General features: G+C 41.2%; 1 protein-coding gene across 2 annotated transcripts in view; it reads left to right on the top strand.

Annotated features, from left to right (window-relative positions):
* Positions 1-2,012: 2,012 nt before the first annotated feature.
* ZNF292 (zinc finger protein 292) overlaps positions 2,013-19,001 on the top strand; it is a 93,247-nt gene continuing 76,258 nt past the window's right edge. Inside the window, exons 1-3 of one of the 2 annotated variants that reach the window (XM_007195922.2) lie at positions 2,013-2,816; positions 5,025-5,180; positions 5,380-5,576. In XM_007195922.2, the coding sequence (XP_007195984.2) occupies positions 5,409-5,576 (168 nt within the window). In that variant the 5' untranslated portion in view covers positions 2,013-2,816; positions 5,025-5,180; positions 5,380-5,408. Of the gene's footprint in view, positions 2,817-5,024; positions 5,181-5,379; positions 5,577-19,001 lie in introns of those variants that run through there. The other variant, XM_057527677.1, reaches the window with a different exon arrangement.

Raw genomic sequence — 19,001 nt, 5'->3', positions numbered from 1 at the left:
ACACTACTATGTATAAAATAGATAACTAATGAGAACCTACTGTATAGCACAGGGAACTCTACTCAGTGACCTAAATGGGAAGGAAATCCAAAAGAGGGGATATATGTATATGTTTGGCTGATTCACTTTGCTGTACAGCAGAAACTGACACAGCAGTGTAAAGCAACTATACTCCAATAAAAAAATGGTATGACATTAAAAAAAATAAAATGCAGTAAGTAGTAGATCGAAGCTACAGGAGTTTTAAAGGGTGGTTATTTCTGTATGGGAAGGGGGGTGGTGGGCTAAGGGAAAGCAGAACAAATCAGTCAACTCTACTCTGGTGACAGATGTATCCAGACTTCACTCCACCAGGAAGACAAAGGAAGACTTCACAGAGGAGCCCTGGTTAGAGAGGAAGTCAAGAGGGTGAGGATGTGGAGTGAGGAATAGTGAGCAAGTGAACATTTTTGTAAAGGTACGATAGAGGGTAAGTGCTTGGTGGGACTGATCCTGGTCCAGTATATGAATAGAACACTAAACACTCAAATTGATGTTAATTGAATTATTATTACTGCCACTGTTGTTATATTGACGAATACGTCTATAAGAATCACAGAGGGGGCTTCCCTGGTGGCGCAGTGGTTGAGAATTTGCCTGCCAATGCAGGGAACACGGGTTCGAGCCCTGGTCTGGGAAGATCCCACATGCCTCGGAGCAACTAGGCCCGTGAGCCACAACTACTGAGCCTGCGCGTCTGGAGCCTGTGCTCCGCAGTAAGAGAGGCCGCGATAGTGAGAGGCCCGCACACCGCGATGAGGAGTGGCCCCCGCTTGCCACAACTAGAGAAAGCCCTCGCACAGAAACGTAGACCCAACACAGCCAAAAATAAATAAATTAAAAAAAAAAAGAATCACAGAAATCAGCAAAACTCCTAAGAAGTTGATGTCCTAAAATGGGAAGAGAGACCTGTGCATTTCCAAGTTCAACACACTTTGACAGCCCTATTTTTTAAAATCCAGATACCACAAAAGTGATACTCTCTGATGGGTTTCCAATGAGGTAAATGAGATACAATGATGAAAACTTAGAAATATAAGAAAAAGGCACTTCTATATTGCCTTTCTAAAGGCAATTTCTATATTTCTTCTTGGGAGAGATGCTGTGAATCAACTCAGGGGTTCTCTACAGAGATAGCGTATGCCACATTTATGCTTCCAAGATTTATTTTGCTTTATTTCGCGGTTAATTTACGTTTGAATAATTGAGGCTCTATTAAAAGCATTTTCCTTAGAATGGTATTACTCTTTCTCATCTGCACCTGGCTTTTCCTCATGGAAAGAAAAAAAAAATCCGAATAGGCAATACAAATATCTCTCCTCATTTAACTACCTGTTTATTTAAATATACATGCTATCTTCTTTCTGGGAAGAACGCAAGGACTGGAATTAATCGTTTTAAATGCGGGCCCAGCGTTTCCGGGGCCTTTGGAATCATTTCAATATGTGGCACAGCACCTGCCTCGTGTTTTCAACTTTGATTGGACTCCATTCGCTGCTCCTCTCATGAAAGATGTTTTCCTTGGGAAAGTGTGGTGTGTTTTTAACCGATCCCAATAGACCTTCAACCCATGCTCCCTCTTTGTGTCTGCGGACACAGAAGTGGTTCCCAGACTCCGGGGGGACTTTCTGCTGGACCGATCCCCAGACAGACTCCGGCCCTCACCTCTGAGATCCAGCAGGCGGCCTGTCTGGGGCCTGGCGGCCCAGCCCCTCGGATGAGAGCAGGTAGAACCCGCCCGAGACCCAGCAGCCGTGCCCGCGTCGCGGCCTCCGCAGGACAGACTCTAGCATCCCCGCCCTGTCGGTTTCCGGAGCCCCGGAGCCCCGCCGCGCCCTGGAGAGGCTCCAGCATCCCTCGGCCTGGAGGCCCCGGGCGCCCGCGGCTCCCGAACCACGAGCCACAGCCGCCCTGTGGCCTCGATCCACAGCGCCGGGTGGAAGAGCCGTGCCGGCAGATGCCGGGGCTGGGGCTGCTGAGCGCCGGCCCCCGGACGAAGAGCGCGAGCACCCGCGCAGCTGCCAGGCGATCGAGCGCCGCGCCGCGCCAGGGGAGTCCCGTTCCTCCTCGGCCGAGTGGGGGCCCGAGGACACGGTTAGCCGAGCAGATCGGAGGCGGCCTCAGCCCGGCTCCAGCCCCGCACACCTTCCCGGTGGCCGGGGCCCCGGGAGACAGCCGGGGAAGGGAGAAACGGCGGTGGGAGGGCGGGGCGCTCTCCGCCCCCTGAGGCCCGCGCTCTCTCCCCGCGTGCTGGGGTTGCTCGGCGCCCGGGTCGGAAGGATGTGCCCAGCCTCAGCCCTGAGCCGTCCGCCGCGCCCGCCGCATCCCTGGCGCGGCCCTCTGGCTCTGTTAGCAGGCACAGCCCAGCGCCCTTCCTGCCCCCAGGCCCTGCTATTTCAAGAATTTTAGGGGAAAAAAAAAAAAGTGCACTAGCGAGCTGGGGGCCGGGGCAGCCCGGGAAACTCGCGAAGCAGGCAGGCAGGCGCGGCCTGGATGCAGCGACCTCTGTCCCCTAAGGGTCTCCCCGGCTTTATTGATCGCAGGGGTGGAGTGGAGGGCTTTTTCTGTCTCCCAGATTTACTCTGAAATCGAGTCCCTTGGGACTGAAGGTCCATATGATTGTATCACGTCCATAGCAGTCGCTCTGTGTCCAAAATGGGCAAGGGCACTCGCGGCGCAGACACTGAGGTCCCCAGAGACGCCAAGTCTCTTGGCCCCGGGGCTTATGCTTGTTTTCTCCATGGAACGGGCCTCCGAATTCCCCCAGGAACGTCTCAGTAAGTAGGGGTGTGTGTGCGCGTGTGTGCAATGATTCCCGTGAACTGACAGTGTTATTACAAGAACAAATGGATGTAAGTACAATACGTCATGTGTACTTGTTGATACACTTTTTTAATGGATAAGAATGAAATTTCTGAGGTCTCGAAGACAAGGTCGACTTGTCAAGGGAAAGTATTTCCAGCCCTCATTTAATTAAACCTGCACTTCTGTAGTGATTCGATGGACATTCCAGCTAGCACCTTAGACGACTTTGGTGTTGCGAATTGAATCTGCATGCATTCTCATAATAGAACACTTGTCATACGAACTGCCATTGCAGGTCACTCTTCCTCAAAACTGTAAGCTTCCTCAAGGCAGGGACAGTTTTCATTCACCTTTGATTTTCCCCATATCAAGCAGTGCCTGCGCATAAATACTCAATAAATGGTCGTGAATTACACCACTCACTCCTAGTCGTTACATTTTCTATAGATTCTAATACGGAGGAATGCAGGAAGGGTAAGGTGGGGGGAAAGATACCAAATAAAAGTGAAGGACTTAGTCGTCCAAGCTGAGGGACATTTGCAAGACAGTGATAATGCTCAGAATCAATTTGCTAATCAAATCTTTTTGGTTTTAGGGCTATCATGGGCAGGAAGTGGAAATGACCTACAGTCGGGCTTTTTTTTTTAATCAATAAGTGGATACATTTCTCTTTGGATATATTTTCCTTTCTTTTTTTTTTTTTTCTTTCTTTCTATAGATCAGGTGTGGTGTAAACCATTATACTTGAAGTGAAAATGTGTCTTGGTAGCCTTTGATGCCTTAGATGTCCTTGAATTTACTGGTATATGTGGCTAATCTCATATTTCTCATTTTTTATATTTTAACGGTTATCCTAAGATAACATACATTGGCGAAATCTTGTTTGGACATCTAAAATACTTCACTTGGGAGAGTGAGCTGCAAATATTAAAATCCATTAGCTGCCTTAATCGTTGCTTTTTAAGCTCTCAGTGATACTTTTATATCTTTGTTCCTTAGCCCTTGAGTGTACTCCCCAGCCTCTTCCATTTGTAACTATTTGAAGAACCTGTATTGTTAATATGTAATATCAGCACACATATGCTGTACTATTATTTTAGCTGATAATGGCTTTTATAAGGGGTTCATTTGTGCCCACTCATCTTATATAATGGCACTTAAACATCGCCATCACTGATGCATTACAAACATTCATTCTGGACAACATACTGTCTAGAACATTTTCTATTAATACTAGAAATCTCCAGATGCCTCATCACTATCATTGTTTCTGAATTTCTGTAGACAAGTTGTAAGAAAGATTAGCCTTTTGTCTAATTTTTGACTACTAACAAAATATGTTTTATTCTGAACTTTAGGCTTAAGCACTTGAATTTTTGTACTACTTCTACTGTTCTGTTCAAGTGCCAAGTGTTCATTCTTTCCACGTTGTAAATAAAACATGGTTCAGAATGCCATCTCTATTTGCAGCACCAGGAAAAAAATGCTGTTGAATTTGTAATAACTCTCGATAACCCTGTTCTTTTATTTTAACAACTTCCCCTCAGTTGTGATTTTTAATGGAGTCCTTATTGCTCTTTTTTTTTTTCTTGACCTACTTTCTTTTCAAGAGCTTTCATATAGAGCGTGTTTTATGTGGCGGTGATTTCTGTTGTGTGTAGGAGAGTCTTAAATCGCGCCGGAACAGATTAGTTGGCTATCACTTATTCCAGAAATGTTTTCGTGGTTTAAAAATCACCTGGTTCCAACGTCCACAATTTCACAGTCTGAAATCTTTTAAGCTATGCTTTTCATGAGTTTGCTCCGTTCTCCAGACTGAGGATTGGACCTCATTCTGCTCTGACCCAATTGTTATTTTTCTTTGTTGCCTCAACCCCCTAGAGATTGTGTTTCCAAGGGAGAGGCGTTCTTGGGACTGACGAGGAGGGGAGTGGGACGAGATCTGGTACCTCAGGCACTGGATCCCGCCTCCCCCTCCTGGTGAGAAGTCAGAGACAATTTTGACAGTTCATAGTCCCGCTTTGGCTCTCACGCTCTTGGTCCATGGGTGGGTTTTACCTGCTCCCACTTCCCCTGCCTCTGGCCTGCCTTCGGGCCAATCGCAAATGCAGCCCTTGCCCCAGCCCACCCAGAGCTCTCCCTCACCCGTCCTCTTGGGGAACTGGGGCATATGTCCGTAGAAGGCTTCGGAGACTGGGGAACCCACGCCGGGATCCGGACGGTCGAGAAGACAGCCCCTCCCCAGGCTTTTCCCCGCGTCGCGGCGCTCACGTGACCGAGAACAGGCCTCCACCGGTCCGCCCATTTCGTCCGCTGCTGCCCACTTCCCGCTGGGGGTAAGTAAACCGCGGTTTTCCGCACCGCCCAACCCCGCCCTCCTCCTTTCCCCTTCCCTTCACCTCCCTCGGGTTCCCTCGCGCCACTCTCCCCGCCCCCCATCCTCCCCACCGGGCCCTTTGTACGTGCTCGGCGGCGTGCGAGCGCGCCCGGCACGTGACCCCGCCGAACGTGGCATTGTGTTATCACGTGACCCAGGTGCGTACGCGACGGAGCGGGGTGTGAAGATGGCGGACGAAGAGGCCGAGCAGGAGAGGTTGAGTCGCGGCGGAGGCGGCTGCGCCGCGGAGCTGCAGCGCCTGGGTGAGCGGCTCCAGGAGCTGGAGCGACAGCTGCGGGAGAGCCGGGTGCCGGCCGTGGAGGCGGCCACGGAGTACTGTCAGCAGCTGTGCCAGGTGAGGGCGCCTGGGGTCCCCTCCCCCTTTCCCCCTGCTAGAGGGGGAAGAGGGCGAGCGAGCGCTTGGCGGCCGTGCGGTGGTCCTCGCTGCCTTGGCATCGTCTGCGCCGCCGCCCGGGCGGGAGCGGGGGAGTACGAGGAAGGCGCCTTTGTGTGGCTGCCGTTGTGGCGGTTGTTGTCGGCGGCTCCCGGCTGGGGGAAGGGAGTTGTGGTCAGGGCGGAAAATCCCCCCTCCCCTTTCCTTCCCCGAACTCGGGACTGCGCGGTCCCCGCGGCCGAGAGATGCAAACTGCGAGGACTGGAGCCCTCTCCGCCGTAGGAGAGGGTAAGGGGGGAACGGAGGCCAGGTCCCCTTCCTCCTCCTCTTATTGTACACTGGGGATTACCGCGCCCCCCGCCTCTGCGCCCCCGCTTCCCACTCCAACGGGCCTCCGCCCCCACTGGTTTGATTCCTTTGCCTCCTTTTGCTTTCATCCGTCCCGCCCCCGGCCCCGTTCTCGCTGTCTCCGGGCCTTTGTTGTTCGAGTTTCGCCTTAGGACTGAAGGGGCCTTTGTTGATGTTCCGAGGAGCAGTCCCCGCCGACCCCTTCTAGCTGGGCGAGACGTTCGGGGGTAGGCGGCGTGGAGGTTGTCCCTTCCTGCCTTTACTTGCTAGGAGCACCTCTTCCATGGTAAAGGTTGCTCTCCTCGGTGGAGAGAAGCTGTCCCTGTATGTGTATCCTAGGGTCGGATGTCCCTGTGCAGCGGCTTTTCCAGAGTCCGCTTCTCTTTTGCCTTCACCCTTGGAGGAGTGTGGTTTCCTCTCTGCCCTTCCTCTCCCGTCTCCCCACCCCCCTATTATTTGGAGCCTTCCCTGTTTGGCCTCCCGGTGGAACAGAGAAGGCTGAGGTTCATGTGGACCCGTGCTCAGGTCAGTTTCAGGCCTTTCCTTCCTTTTCTTGCACAAGGACACTGCTTTCCAGTAACTGCGTTCTAACCAGGTTTTGGAATGTTAATAGCACTGTTTGCTTGATAGAAATCGGGGAGTTTGTGTCTACATTTGGACTTGATTACCTACCCTCCAGTTACGTTTGAAATTTCAAGGTGCTGCTGCTGGCTGTGGTCAAGATTTTGGTTAGATTATCTTCTTGAGGAAGAGAAAGAATTTATACGGGTCACATTTAGAGTTAGCTTGTGAACATGTCATGATACAGAAGTTGTTTCATTAAGATACTGAACTTGAGGTTGAACAATGGTGGACCGTTTTAGCATTTCAGAGTAGATCACATTTTCACTTAACTTTTGGCCTCCAAGTTCTGAAATCTTTCTTTATAAGATCAGGGATACTTGATCCCATACCAGAAATTCTCCATTGTTCTATGCACCTTATTGTCGCAAATTATTTGATGGCGGTTCATTATCTTAAAAAGCAAAACAACCAAAAACAAACAAAAAAACTGTGAGATTGCATGGTGACTTGTCTGGGAATAAATGCAAGGTGAAAGCCACCCACTTAAGGTAATATAGGTCTGGTGAATACCTATGGCATAATTAGAGACTCTATCATTCCTTTGAATCCTAGTTTTAAAGAATTGTTGAAATTTACTAATTTCACCATCCTGACCGTAACCACTCATTCTTAATTGGTCTTTCAGATTTAAAAATTTATCGTAGATTAAAAAAAAAACTTTAATAAGATGCTCATGAAAGGAACTCTTTCATTTGTAACTAAAGTTAGCTTTTTAGTCAGTGAAAAGTATTAAAGTCTAGCTTTGCTGAAAGACATTTTTCAGGTAACAGTTTCCACTGATGGATTTAAGGCTTATTGCTGTAAATAATCTTGACCAGCAATATTTATAATCAGGATTAATAATTCTGGGAAAGTGGAATCTCATACAAGTTGGACTTAATTTGGAGGGTGTGCAACATCAGATATTTATCACTTTAAAATTATTTTTAATGTATGAAACAGTATTTCTTTTTGTCAGCATGAAGGTAATTTCCTGTGTTAGTTTTAAGTGATTAGTCTTACAACATGTAAATTGTTTTTATTGACCAGTGCTACATGAAATAGTAATAAAACAAATGCTGGGTTTGTGGATTTCAAAAATAATGACATATTGCATGCACTAAAATCCCACAATAATGTAAATGCATTTAAAAATGATCTCCATTATTCGAATAGTAGAGTGTATCTGATGTTTAAAATCTCCTGTAGAACATTTATATATATATATATATATATATATATATATATATATATATATATATATGATAAGTTTCCAATTTGGTCTTGCCAGATGGGAGGTAACTTGAAACAGTTGTTTCCTTAAAATTGTATCATAGCCATTATTATTAACATTTTGCTACAAGTTGAGCAGAGCAGTGGTTAACAATTACAGAATTTATTGGAGCAGTTTAAGAACAGTGCTAGAAATACTAGGAGCTAGAAATTGTATCTACATTTCTAACCTGGAGATTATCATTTAACTTTTTCTATCTAAGCTTTTCCTGTAAAACTGGGATATTCACATGCTTCAAGAAGGCAAAGATGAATAAATATTTGTCAGAGTTAGTGTGCTTCAGAGTTAATAGTCTGCAAGTGTTGATGCTTAGTGCTTTTAAATGTGAATTAGTTTATATTCTGAATTTTTACTTCAACAAAAGGTGAGTTTCTGGAGAATGTAGTGAAACCTACAGAAATAAAGTTGCTTACTCTTTCTAGTTTATAGATTTTTCTTTCCTTTTCAGTGAGGTGTAGGATAGTAACAGATTTCTTGAGTTCTGAGAAGTAAAATAGAAATGAAAAACATTTAAGTTTTTTTTATTGTTAGCTGTATTGTTTTGCTGTTTATATTAGGTTGCTTCCTGGAAGCATGCCCCACTTTTATATGAACATTTGCTTAAAGCTTAAGAGTAGGAGGAAGGGAAGGTGGTAGAGGATGGGCTTATGGGAGTATTTGTCAGAAAATCTTAGATTTCGTTATATCTTTACAAGCTAGCCGTAATCTGGATAATGTTTAATTTTCCTAAAAGCAAATTAGAATAAGAATATAGGATAACCAGATATAATTTATTGCATTTATTTGTTTCAGTATCATTATATAAAAACAGATTGTAGTTGGAACTTCTGGGACTGTTTATTGTATTAGACTAGGCCAGGATTCACTCACTCATTCAGCATTGTTATTGAATACCTACACCGAGGGCCAGGCAACCATGAGCATGGTCCCTGGCTTCAAGGATCTTACAGTCTCTGGAGGAAGGTAGACAAGTAATTGTAGTAAACTGTGATTTATATCTTTTATATGGAAGGTTATTTATTTGGGAGCTTGAACAGAAGCATTCCAATAGGAAAATTGTTCTAAAAGGATTTTAAAATGATTATTCATTTAAAAAGTTAAGCCATCGTAATAGTTGAAGAATGATTTGTTGGAGCATGGTGTTTGTTGACAGCATTACATACTGGACTGGATGACTCGTTGATTAATACATGAGTTGTGACTGTTTATGGTTGTTTACCTTTTGGTGACATAATTATTTTAAAAGGTAGAATTGCAGTTGTGGAAATATGGTTGTGTATCATACACACACGCACGCTTCTTACCTTTGTTCATACATTAATTCATAGAAGCAGCTTCTCAACTAGGCATATACTTTTTCCCACTGCATTTCTCTCTTAAGGACATTTAGAAACACGTGGGGTCAGTTGTTCGGTTACTGCAGTGACTGGGGATGTGATAACTGGCATTTAGTGCCCATGGGCCATGGATACTACATTTTCTGAAGTGACCAGGACAGTCCCACCCCATTAAAATTTACCCCTCTGCCTAAATACCCACAAGTGCCCTTTTGAGAAACAGTGACCAGAAAGAAGAATATATTAAGATTTTTTTTGTCCTTATGCTTTTTCATGTTAATAGAGTTATATTAAGAAATGCAGTTAATCTGGAGCAGATCCAGGTCAGTGCTTTTCAACCATGTATAAATGCACACACTGAGCTTCAGTGCACATTGAACTTGAAAATTTCTACTTTCTTAGCAGAAATTACGAGCAATTACTTAAACTAAAACAATTCACTTTTACTAGGTTAAGGAGGGTAGCAAAGTCAGCATACTTAGTTATCCTGATTAAAGCAGAGATTTGACCTTTTGATAAAAATTGAAATTCTGTGCTCTTAAGAAAGCATTTAATGCAAGGACTAGGTTTAAATGTTAGGGAATATAAGATACTGGAGACTCTAGTAGGATATAAACTAATAAGATAAGATTTAAATATCACTTCAAGATGACAGCTGACGAGATGTCAAAAGGCTGTGTATCATTAACATATTTGCTTTATTTTTTATTCTCCTTTTTAAAATTAAAAATGTGGTACGTTAAAATGGTTTTTAAAAATTCAAAGACCGAGAAAGGGCATACACTGAAAACTTGCTCTCCTTCCCACCCTAGGCCTCCAGTCACCTTCCACAAAGACAGTCCCGTAATAGTATTTTATGCATCTTCCCAGAAATGCTGTTTACTTTTTTTTTTAATTAAAAAATCAGGACATACTGTATACTGCATCTTTTTCTTCACCAAAAAAAGGTATCTTTGAGATCATTCTGTAGCTGCCCACCTAAATCTATGGCTTTCTGTTTTAAACTGTGTAGTAAGTCTAGTCTGCAGCTGTGTCTAATCAGTTAATTGTTGGTGGTTATTTAGAAGAGTAAGTTAATTTTATGTGTAGTAATTTCAGTAGAGTTCAGAATAGGTAGTAAGCACATCAGGCTGGGGTATCAGACAGAAGGCTTTACTAAAAAGGTAGGATTTGACCTAGACCTTAATGCCTTTATTAACTGTGTTTAGTGCCTTATTGGTATAAGAAACAAATGAAATGAAAACTGTTGAGAGCTACTGTTTAAATTGTGCAGTTACAGTATATCTTTGTATATATTTCTTTCAACTATTTGATACAAGTTGATTCTTTTGTTTGTGCGTTTTGCTTAGCTTTAATTGCAGAGGCAAGAATTTTGAAAATACTTAAATATTTTCCTTGAGAAACTCGACTTTCTTTTGATTATTAGAGACTATCTTAAGTTAATTTGTAGGTCACTTCAAATCAGAAGAAAAGATAGCTTGCTTGTTAATTAGTGATAATTACTTTAGGTATTGAGGGAGTAATAAGTCATTTAAACTTTAAAAGTTTAGGTAATGCTCAGGGGAAATAATTTATTAAGTGTTCGTAATTAGTATGATTGCATGCTAGAGATATTAAATTCTACTTTCCAGAATATACTTATACCAGTTTTAGCAAAGGAAAACTTTACCAAATTTTGCTTGCCTCCTTCTTAACACTTCTTGATCCTAAATTAAAATGGGGGAAGGGAAGAGGTATTTTGCAGTTGCCATTCATGATATTTTATATGACTAATCTGCAAAACCAAGGATTTTTGAAAATGTATGGTCTTAACTGTATGAAACTGCTGCTGTACTTATTTTCCTGGAGATTCTGTCAAAGCTGAGAAATTACCTTATTTTTCCCAACTCCCACACGTAAATTCAGTTCATAAAATAAACCAATCAATGTGTGAGTAGCCTTGCTTATAAAATGGAAAGTTTACTTTTTATTAATGTGTTTGTCAGATATGCTGTGTAACTTTTAGCTATGTATTGTTTTCCAGGAGAGCCTCTTGATTCATTGTTTCTCTTATCATTTAGAGTTGCACAGTGCACCTCATAGGAAAAAATGTTACCTTTTCTCACCTTACATGTATTTAGCCAAGAAGATTTGTGAAAGTTCAGTCAGTTACATCTTAATTTATTTTAAACATATTGAAATTCCTCTTATATGGGAGCACTAAGGGAGCTATGGAGAATTATGGCATGGATAGAGCTTGCAAAATCTGATACATATATTAATAGTTAAGTAATACTATTAGATAGTAAAGTATCTAGTGATTAATACAATAAGTAGAGTGTGAATTAAGAAAACTAGAGCATTTTAAAATTACTTACATTAGCTAGAAATTGAAAGGAAAGGAAGGGAAAACACTATTTACATTGGGTCTTGAATGTGGATAACTAAAGTGGGAAGGATGGGAATAAACCTCAGAGAACTGGAACAACTTTTCAAACTGGCATCTTGGAGAAAAATGTCATGGGTTGGGATGAAAAATAGGATAGAAAAGGTAGATTAGAACCAGACTAAGGGTTAAAGATCCAAACCAAGGAATTTTAACTAATCCTGTAAGCGTAGATAATATATGGTTACATTTCTTAAAGACTTACCCTTCCAAGATTGAGGCATTGAAATTTTAAAAAGTTCAGAATGTTAGGGCCTTTGGTTTTTCTTGAAGTATCCTGTGTCAGTTACTGCCATGTAACAAACTACTCAAAAACACGGTGGCTTTAAAAGAACAGCCATTTTTATTACTGTTCTCAAGTCTATGGGTGTTTTGGGTTGTTCTGCAGTCAGCTGGTAGGTTGTCTGGGGCTGAATGATCCCAGATGGTCTCACTCATATGTCTTGTGGTTGGTGGGTTGGTTGAGGGGCCCCAGTTAAGTTGGCTCATCTCTGCTCCACTCTTACCCTCTAGTAACGTAGCCTGAATTTCTTTACTTTGCAGCAGGAAAAGCCAGTTCTGTAGCACAACTGCTTTTCAAGCCTCTGCTTGTGTCATGTTCGCCATTGTCCCATTGGCTCAACAAATAGTCATACCCAGCCTCTTCGTGGGTACAGGGAGATGTGATTCTTCAGGGACCAATTTTATAACAGTCTATGACATATCCCGCTTCTGTTTATTCTCCACTGCAATTCCGTGCACTTTTTTGGGTGAGACTTTAATTTTTTGTTTCTATAGCCCCACCTCTGCTTTCTTTTTTGTCACACATATTCTGTCATCAAAGCACATCTGGTTGCCCCTTTTCTCTTTGATTGGCAAAAGGCATTTCTATTCCTGCTTTCTAATCTAAATCTCCAAATAGAAGAAGGGCATCCCACTCCATCACTGTAACTTTGGAAAGTTTGTGGAACAACCTCTTATTTGCCGTGCTTCTTTACCTTAATATTAAACCTGGTCTGTATGTAGTGTTTTGTGTTGTCTCTACCTTGTACAGTTTAGTAATAACATTCTAGTTCTTGTCCTAATATTTGAACTTCTTTTTCCTTTTAACTGATGAACTTGCTTTTAACCTTCCATTCAGTTTGTGAAATTCCCCCAGCATCCTGCTTTTATCCTTCTATCTCAGTGGCAGTCCAGTACTCATGACAGTGTTTCTCAAATTTGTGTTTGCAGAAACCCAAGAGAGTCTGTAGATTGAGTTACTCATCTCAGAGTAAGATTAAGATGTAACTTTTTTTACATCACCACTTAGTTGTCCACTGAAACAAAATTATCACAAAAAAATACTTATCTTTACTGTGTGTGATGCATTCTATTTTCATTTACTATTATTGTTTTTAAAAGCTGCTCTTGATTTTATGATCCACTAATACGTCATAACCAAGAAATTGGAAAACACTGCTTATAGGGAGTCAATGGGCTCAATTCAGTAATAAGCACAAACATAGGTAGTCCTAAGTTGTAAGGTGGCCTTCTAGTCTAGTTGATTCAGAAAATTCATACGGTTTTATTTATGAGGAGCATCAAAATTAAAATACAATTTTAAATGACTGCTAAAAACCCAGCATATGTCCATGGAATCAATTTGAGAAATACTGGTACATAGGATCAAATCCAAATTTAAGCTTGAGCCCAGTGGTCTCCGTGCTCTATTGTTTACTTTTTTTTATATTTTCACTGTTCAGCAGGAACTTTCTGCTCCATCTAAATTGTTCATTCCTCATTTTACTGCCTTTGTGACTTTGTTCAGAGGAGCAGTGTTATGCAGTGGAAAGTCAAATGGCTTTGGGTTCAAATAGGAGGTCCCCAACAATCAAGACAAGATTTTAGCTCATGCTTTGTCTGGGGTGAGGGTGAACCTTGGAGTTAGAGTCTAGACCAAACAGATTGAAGAGGAAGAGAATTAATTTTCAAAACAGGCACTGTTAGGCTTTACTAACAATGAATTGTTTAATCTGAAGACTTGTGAGATCATAGGATTAAAAAGCGTTTAGTCTGTTTAAATGTCTGTTTACCCAAATTGCCTCTTAGGACCTCATCATTGCTATATAATACTTGTTCAGTATGACATTGATTTATCAGAAAATATTCAGTTTTATTAAGCATTTGTTTAGGAAGACTGAGATATATGGTTAAATGGCTAAAATGAAACAGTTCTTAAAAAATGAATTTCAAATATATGGATAATATATTCGTGTGGAACATTTGGCATCCTTATTGGTGCTTGACGTATAGACAATGTTATGTTTTAAGTTTATCACTCCTAGATACAGAGTTTACATTTAGAAAGAGGTAATCTAAATTTAAAAGTAGTAATTAATTGACTTGATCACCATCCCAGTCATTTTGTTCGTTGGTTTTTTTGGATTGACCCTCCCCTGCCCCACTCCCCTGCAGTGAAAGCGTCCTGATCACTGGACCGCCAGGGAATTCCCTGCGTGAAGATATTTTCTAGGAAGGGTTTCTGAGTGCTTGTCATAACTATTGCTCCTTAGTAATTCAGAATGAACTCTAGTATGTAAAACTGAATATGTTGGCAAGAATGAGTCAGACTTAGTATATTTAATATTGTGACCTATTTAGTGTTTCTGAAAAGGCAATCTGATGTTGTAAATGCTGCCTAAAGAGAAATTATTTTTAACACCAGAAGACCTTTGAGGATTTACCTATCTTGAATGAAAACACTTGTGGTGTTTGGTGCCCCTCCTCACCGAATTATCTTTTATAAATCTTGTTTTACTTGATGAAGAAAACCTACCCTCCAGATTCTTTTATATATACTTTGCTTGACAGCTCATTAGATACTGTGAATTAAAGTATTGGAATTCTAAGGACACTGATTTTAATTTTCATGAAATTGTTTATTGTGACCCTTGGCATGCTACTTAAGACTTTCCTGGGGTTTTTTTGTTTGTTTTTTATCCTTGACATGGAGATGCTACAGACTTTGCTGGTTGTTGGTATAAGAATGGATCAAAGGCATGATTATTTAAAACGATTGTTGTCATATAAAGTAACATTTTCATTTACATTTAGAGACTACTTGGGAAACACCTTTGATGTTTTATACATGATAGTGACCTAGCATAATGTTATTACATTAATAATTCTATCATTTTGAAGTCATCTATTATCGTCATTTTGAAAATAGCATTAGATTACTGATTAACCAGCTTGTTTAAAGCCTACATTTTAGAGAAGGCAGGATTAGATTTTATAATAATTTATGAAAGGTCTTTTTGTCATGGGGGGCATGCAGATTACTCAATGTGTGTGAATGTGCCAGGAGAAGATTATTGACTTTGCAATTAAAATCTTTCCTTTGTCCAAAATTTTAAACCTGGGATTTGAGAGGCTGGGATGAGAAAAGCTAGTATTTACCTAGTAACTAAAAGTGTAGATTTTGAACTATGATTAGAATTCCAGCTCCCTTACTTCTGTGGGATTTCAGGCTTGGTTTTGTGTCTGTGTGCTCATCTGTAGACTGGAGGTAAGAATAATATCTGCCTTAAAGCTGTTGTGACTAAGATATAATGTTTGTTGAGCACTTTGTATATTATGATGCTGGAAGCACACAGCAAATGTTAGCTATTAATACATTTACAGGGACTAGGTCTGAAACTTTCCCTCATAAAAGAATATTAATCTTGGGCTTCCCTGGTGGCGCAGTGGTTGGGAGTCCGCCTGCCAATGCAGGGGACACGGGTTCGAGCCGTGGTCTGGGAAGATCCCACATGCCGCGGAGCAACTGGGCCCGTGAGCCACAACTACTGAGCCTGCGCGTCTGGAGCCTGTGCTCCGCAACAAGAGAGGCCGCGACAGTGAGAGGCCCGCGCACCGCGATGAAGAGTGGCCCCCACTCGCCACAACTAGAGAAAGCCCTTGCACAGAAACGAAGGCCCAACACAGCCAAAAATAAATAAATAAATTTATAAAAAAAAAATAAAAAGAATATTAATCTTAGTAAAATACTCTTTAGTTTCTTATCATCTAGTGGTTTTCAAACTTAAAAAAAAAAATGAGGGGAACTCCCTTTTCCTTCCCCCCAAAGTCTTACTTGAAATCTTGTGTATAAAACAGAAAAGTTACTGCTGCAGAACAGTTTGACAAATACAGTACTAATCCAGAAAATAACAACGCTATTGCTAGGGGTTGTAAAGGGAGTTCAAGCAGAGTTCTTTTCTGCTGTTATTTTCTTCTCAAATGGTTCTTTTTTCTTATTTTCCTTCATTCTACTGCTTTTCTACACTCTCCCAAAAGATAATGAATGTTCTTGTCTTAGAGGCATAATAAAGCCATCACTGAAGACTTGAATATATTTTATCTTTAAAGACTTTTAATTGTGCTGCTTATTTTTGTTTTACATACCAAGGCACACTAAATAAACTCATTTTTTGGTACCTAAGATTTAAAATAAATTTGCTTCTCTGGAAGCATGACACTGATGTGAATATGTCTAAATAGAGAAACTGTACCTTATCAGAGAAACAATAAATATTAAATAATAGTGAAACTTATGCATGGAACAGTCCCACAGATATACTTAGTGCTTATGTTTAATTCTTTCTGAAAATTTGTTGAGAGGACCTAAGCCATCTTATATATTCCCTCAAATCTTCATCTCATGTTTTCTCTAGATCTTTTATTTTCTTCCTTGTGTTTCCAAAGAAGTGGCTGTTCCCTGGCAAGTGGATCTTTTCGTCTGTGCACCTTCTCAGAGAACCTTTCCACTTTCCTGTTTCTTCACATTTTTCTTTCCATCACTTCTGTCCTTTAGCCTGTAGAGATGTGTGTGTGTCTTTCTCATCTTTTTGCTATGTTGATCGTGTCTTCAGATTTCTCCCTTTTCTTTAACCCCTTCTCTCTACATATGAGATGTCTCCTATCCTAAAAATGTCTTTCTCTAACTCTTGTTTTCTAGTCTTCCTTGCCAGACTTCTTTGGAAAAGTACCCTATACATTGCCTTCATTTCATACCTTCTGTTGCAGTTTGGATTCTACCCTTCACCACACTAAAGAAGACGCTCTTTTGAAGGTCACTGCTTGGCATATTTGTAATACTTTATTAAATTTAGACCCAAGTAACAATCCAGCAGCTCAGACTTTCATATACCTGCATATTGTGTTTAATAAAATTTAATTGTTAGCATTTTAAAAATCATAAGCTTTCATGTTGAAATGAGAGTGTTTGGCTTTTCCTGGAAAATCAGAAGATCGGGCAATATTGGACTCATGCATGGCTACAGGCTGAAGTGGCTGCCTGCTCAGCCCCTGTTGGCATTTAAAAGTGTTTGTGACCCCATCTTAAGTTCATCTCCCTTCAGTTTATTTACACTGCTCTCCTGATTCTCCTACCTTTGTGACTGCTCCTTAGTCGTCTTCACTGACTTTTCCTTTCACCGCTGGAAATGCATGGTAATTATTAGCTAGTATTAATATATTTAAACAGAGTAGATACAACATTTCTGAAATTTTTTGTGGCATTTCCTCAATGTTCTTTTCTTCCTTTCACTCATTAATGACCCTCAACCATTTTCCGTATCTCATCAACGTTTCTGAGACAGGACTCTAATCAGAAGGGGGCTCTTGAGCCCTGGGTAACAGTCCGTGCTTTACATACTCATCTTCAGCAGGCACCCCCTCTGACAGCATCTCCTGTCACTCACTCTGGATAGGATTTCCAGGGGTCCATTCTCTTGGACCTTGCCACTCTTAGCTCTTGACTCCTGCTTCCAACCACCTGTGGAACTCTTCCTCGTGAGGTTCAGTAGGTACTTCTAATTAAACAAATCTGAAGTTGAACTCATCTCCTCTCCTCTCCACTCCCTACTCCCCACCAAACAGAAAGCCTGTTGGTATTGGTGACATTCCTCCCCTCCCCCTCAAACTTAGGTTTTGAAATCTTGAGTCATTTTTAGCGCCGCCTTTCACCTCCACAGCCCAGTCACTGAGTTCTGTCAATTTTATTCATGCACTCTTTCCTGTATCCTTCTCTGGTTAGATGTGATATGCTATTAGTGGCCACTTAGTTTCTTGCAACAAAAAATTCAACAGACATTTTTTTTCATGAAGGTACTTTTCTGTTCTCCATTCTCTCCACTAATCTATCTTCTTCTACATTGTCGCTAAGATTATGTTATCTTTTTAAAGCATGGATATCATATTTTTAAAGACTTTTAGAAGGTAGCACAATGTGGAAGAGCTCAGACACCATGAGTTGAAATCCCAGCTCTACCATTTACTGACTATGGGCTCAGTTTCTTAATATATTAGATGAGGATGGTAGTATTGTGAGGTAAATGAGGCATCAGCACAGCACCCACCACATTAGTAAGCACCAATAAAATGCTATTCCATGAAAAATAAAATTCAAGCTCACTAGCCTTACATTCAGGGACTTTCATGACATGACACCTAGCATGCCAGCCTGGCTGATTGGCAGCCATATCTCTTCATTTCTTTTTTATATAGAGCCTTAGGGGTTTGTAGTCTGTTCTTATACTGCAGTTTACATAACTTCCCTCACCTCTGTGCTTTGGCTCCAGCTTTCCCCTTTAGGATTTCCTTCTTTTATCAACCCCATTTCTCCATATTTCTTTCCTTCAATCTGTGATGAGATTATGAGGTATTATTATCTTTTTCATGAGGCTTTCCTGTACTCCTAAATGGATTTAATGGCATATTCCCCATCCTTCTTATTGAACTGTATTTTTTCTGGCTTTTATCATAGTTTTTCTATATTAAGATTGTCTCCTCGCCCTCTCCCCAAATTGGAGCTCCTTAAAAGCAGGGGCCATGCCTTAATAAGTGATTAAATCTGTTAAATGGTTGTCTCCTCTTTTTTTGCTTGAATAGGCTGGTTTTAACTGTGGGGTGAATTTTGTGCTCATAAGAGGCCATTACTTCCTGAAATTAGGTTTCTTCTGACCGCAGTTGTTTCATCTCAATTCTGACATTGCGTTTCTGTGTTCAAGGCAAGGATTCAGTTTGATCAAATATGTATAGTTTTTATAAAGCAAACATGAATGAATGATAAGTAGTAGCTCTCTTAATAGCTTGCGTTCATTAAATGCTGATTGTGTGCCAGGAACTGTTAAGTGTAAGTGTGTGTGTGTGTTTGAGAGGGAGAGAGATTGAGAGAGATGAACTCATTGTAATCCTCAACAACCCTCTGAAGTAGGTGGTTACTATCCCTATATATGAGAGACTGCTGAGGCACGAAGAAGTAAAGTAACTTGCCCAAGTCAGTTAACTCAGACTTAATTTTTAAAAAACAAAGGCAAAACCCAAACTAAGTGAAACATTTTTTTTTTCTTTTTGGGAGGAATATATAAGTGTTA

This window comes from Balaenoptera acutorostrata, chromosome 14, assembly GCF_949987535.1.
Source record: "Balaenoptera acutorostrata chromosome 14, mBalAcu1.1, whole genome shotgun sequence".
NCBI classification, from domain to species: domain Eukaryota; kingdom Metazoa; phylum Chordata; class Mammalia; order Artiodactyla; family Balaenopteridae; genus Balaenoptera; species Balaenoptera acutorostrata.
Note: the sequence above shows the minus strand (reverse complement) of the source record. Positions and strands in the feature narration are given on the sequence as shown.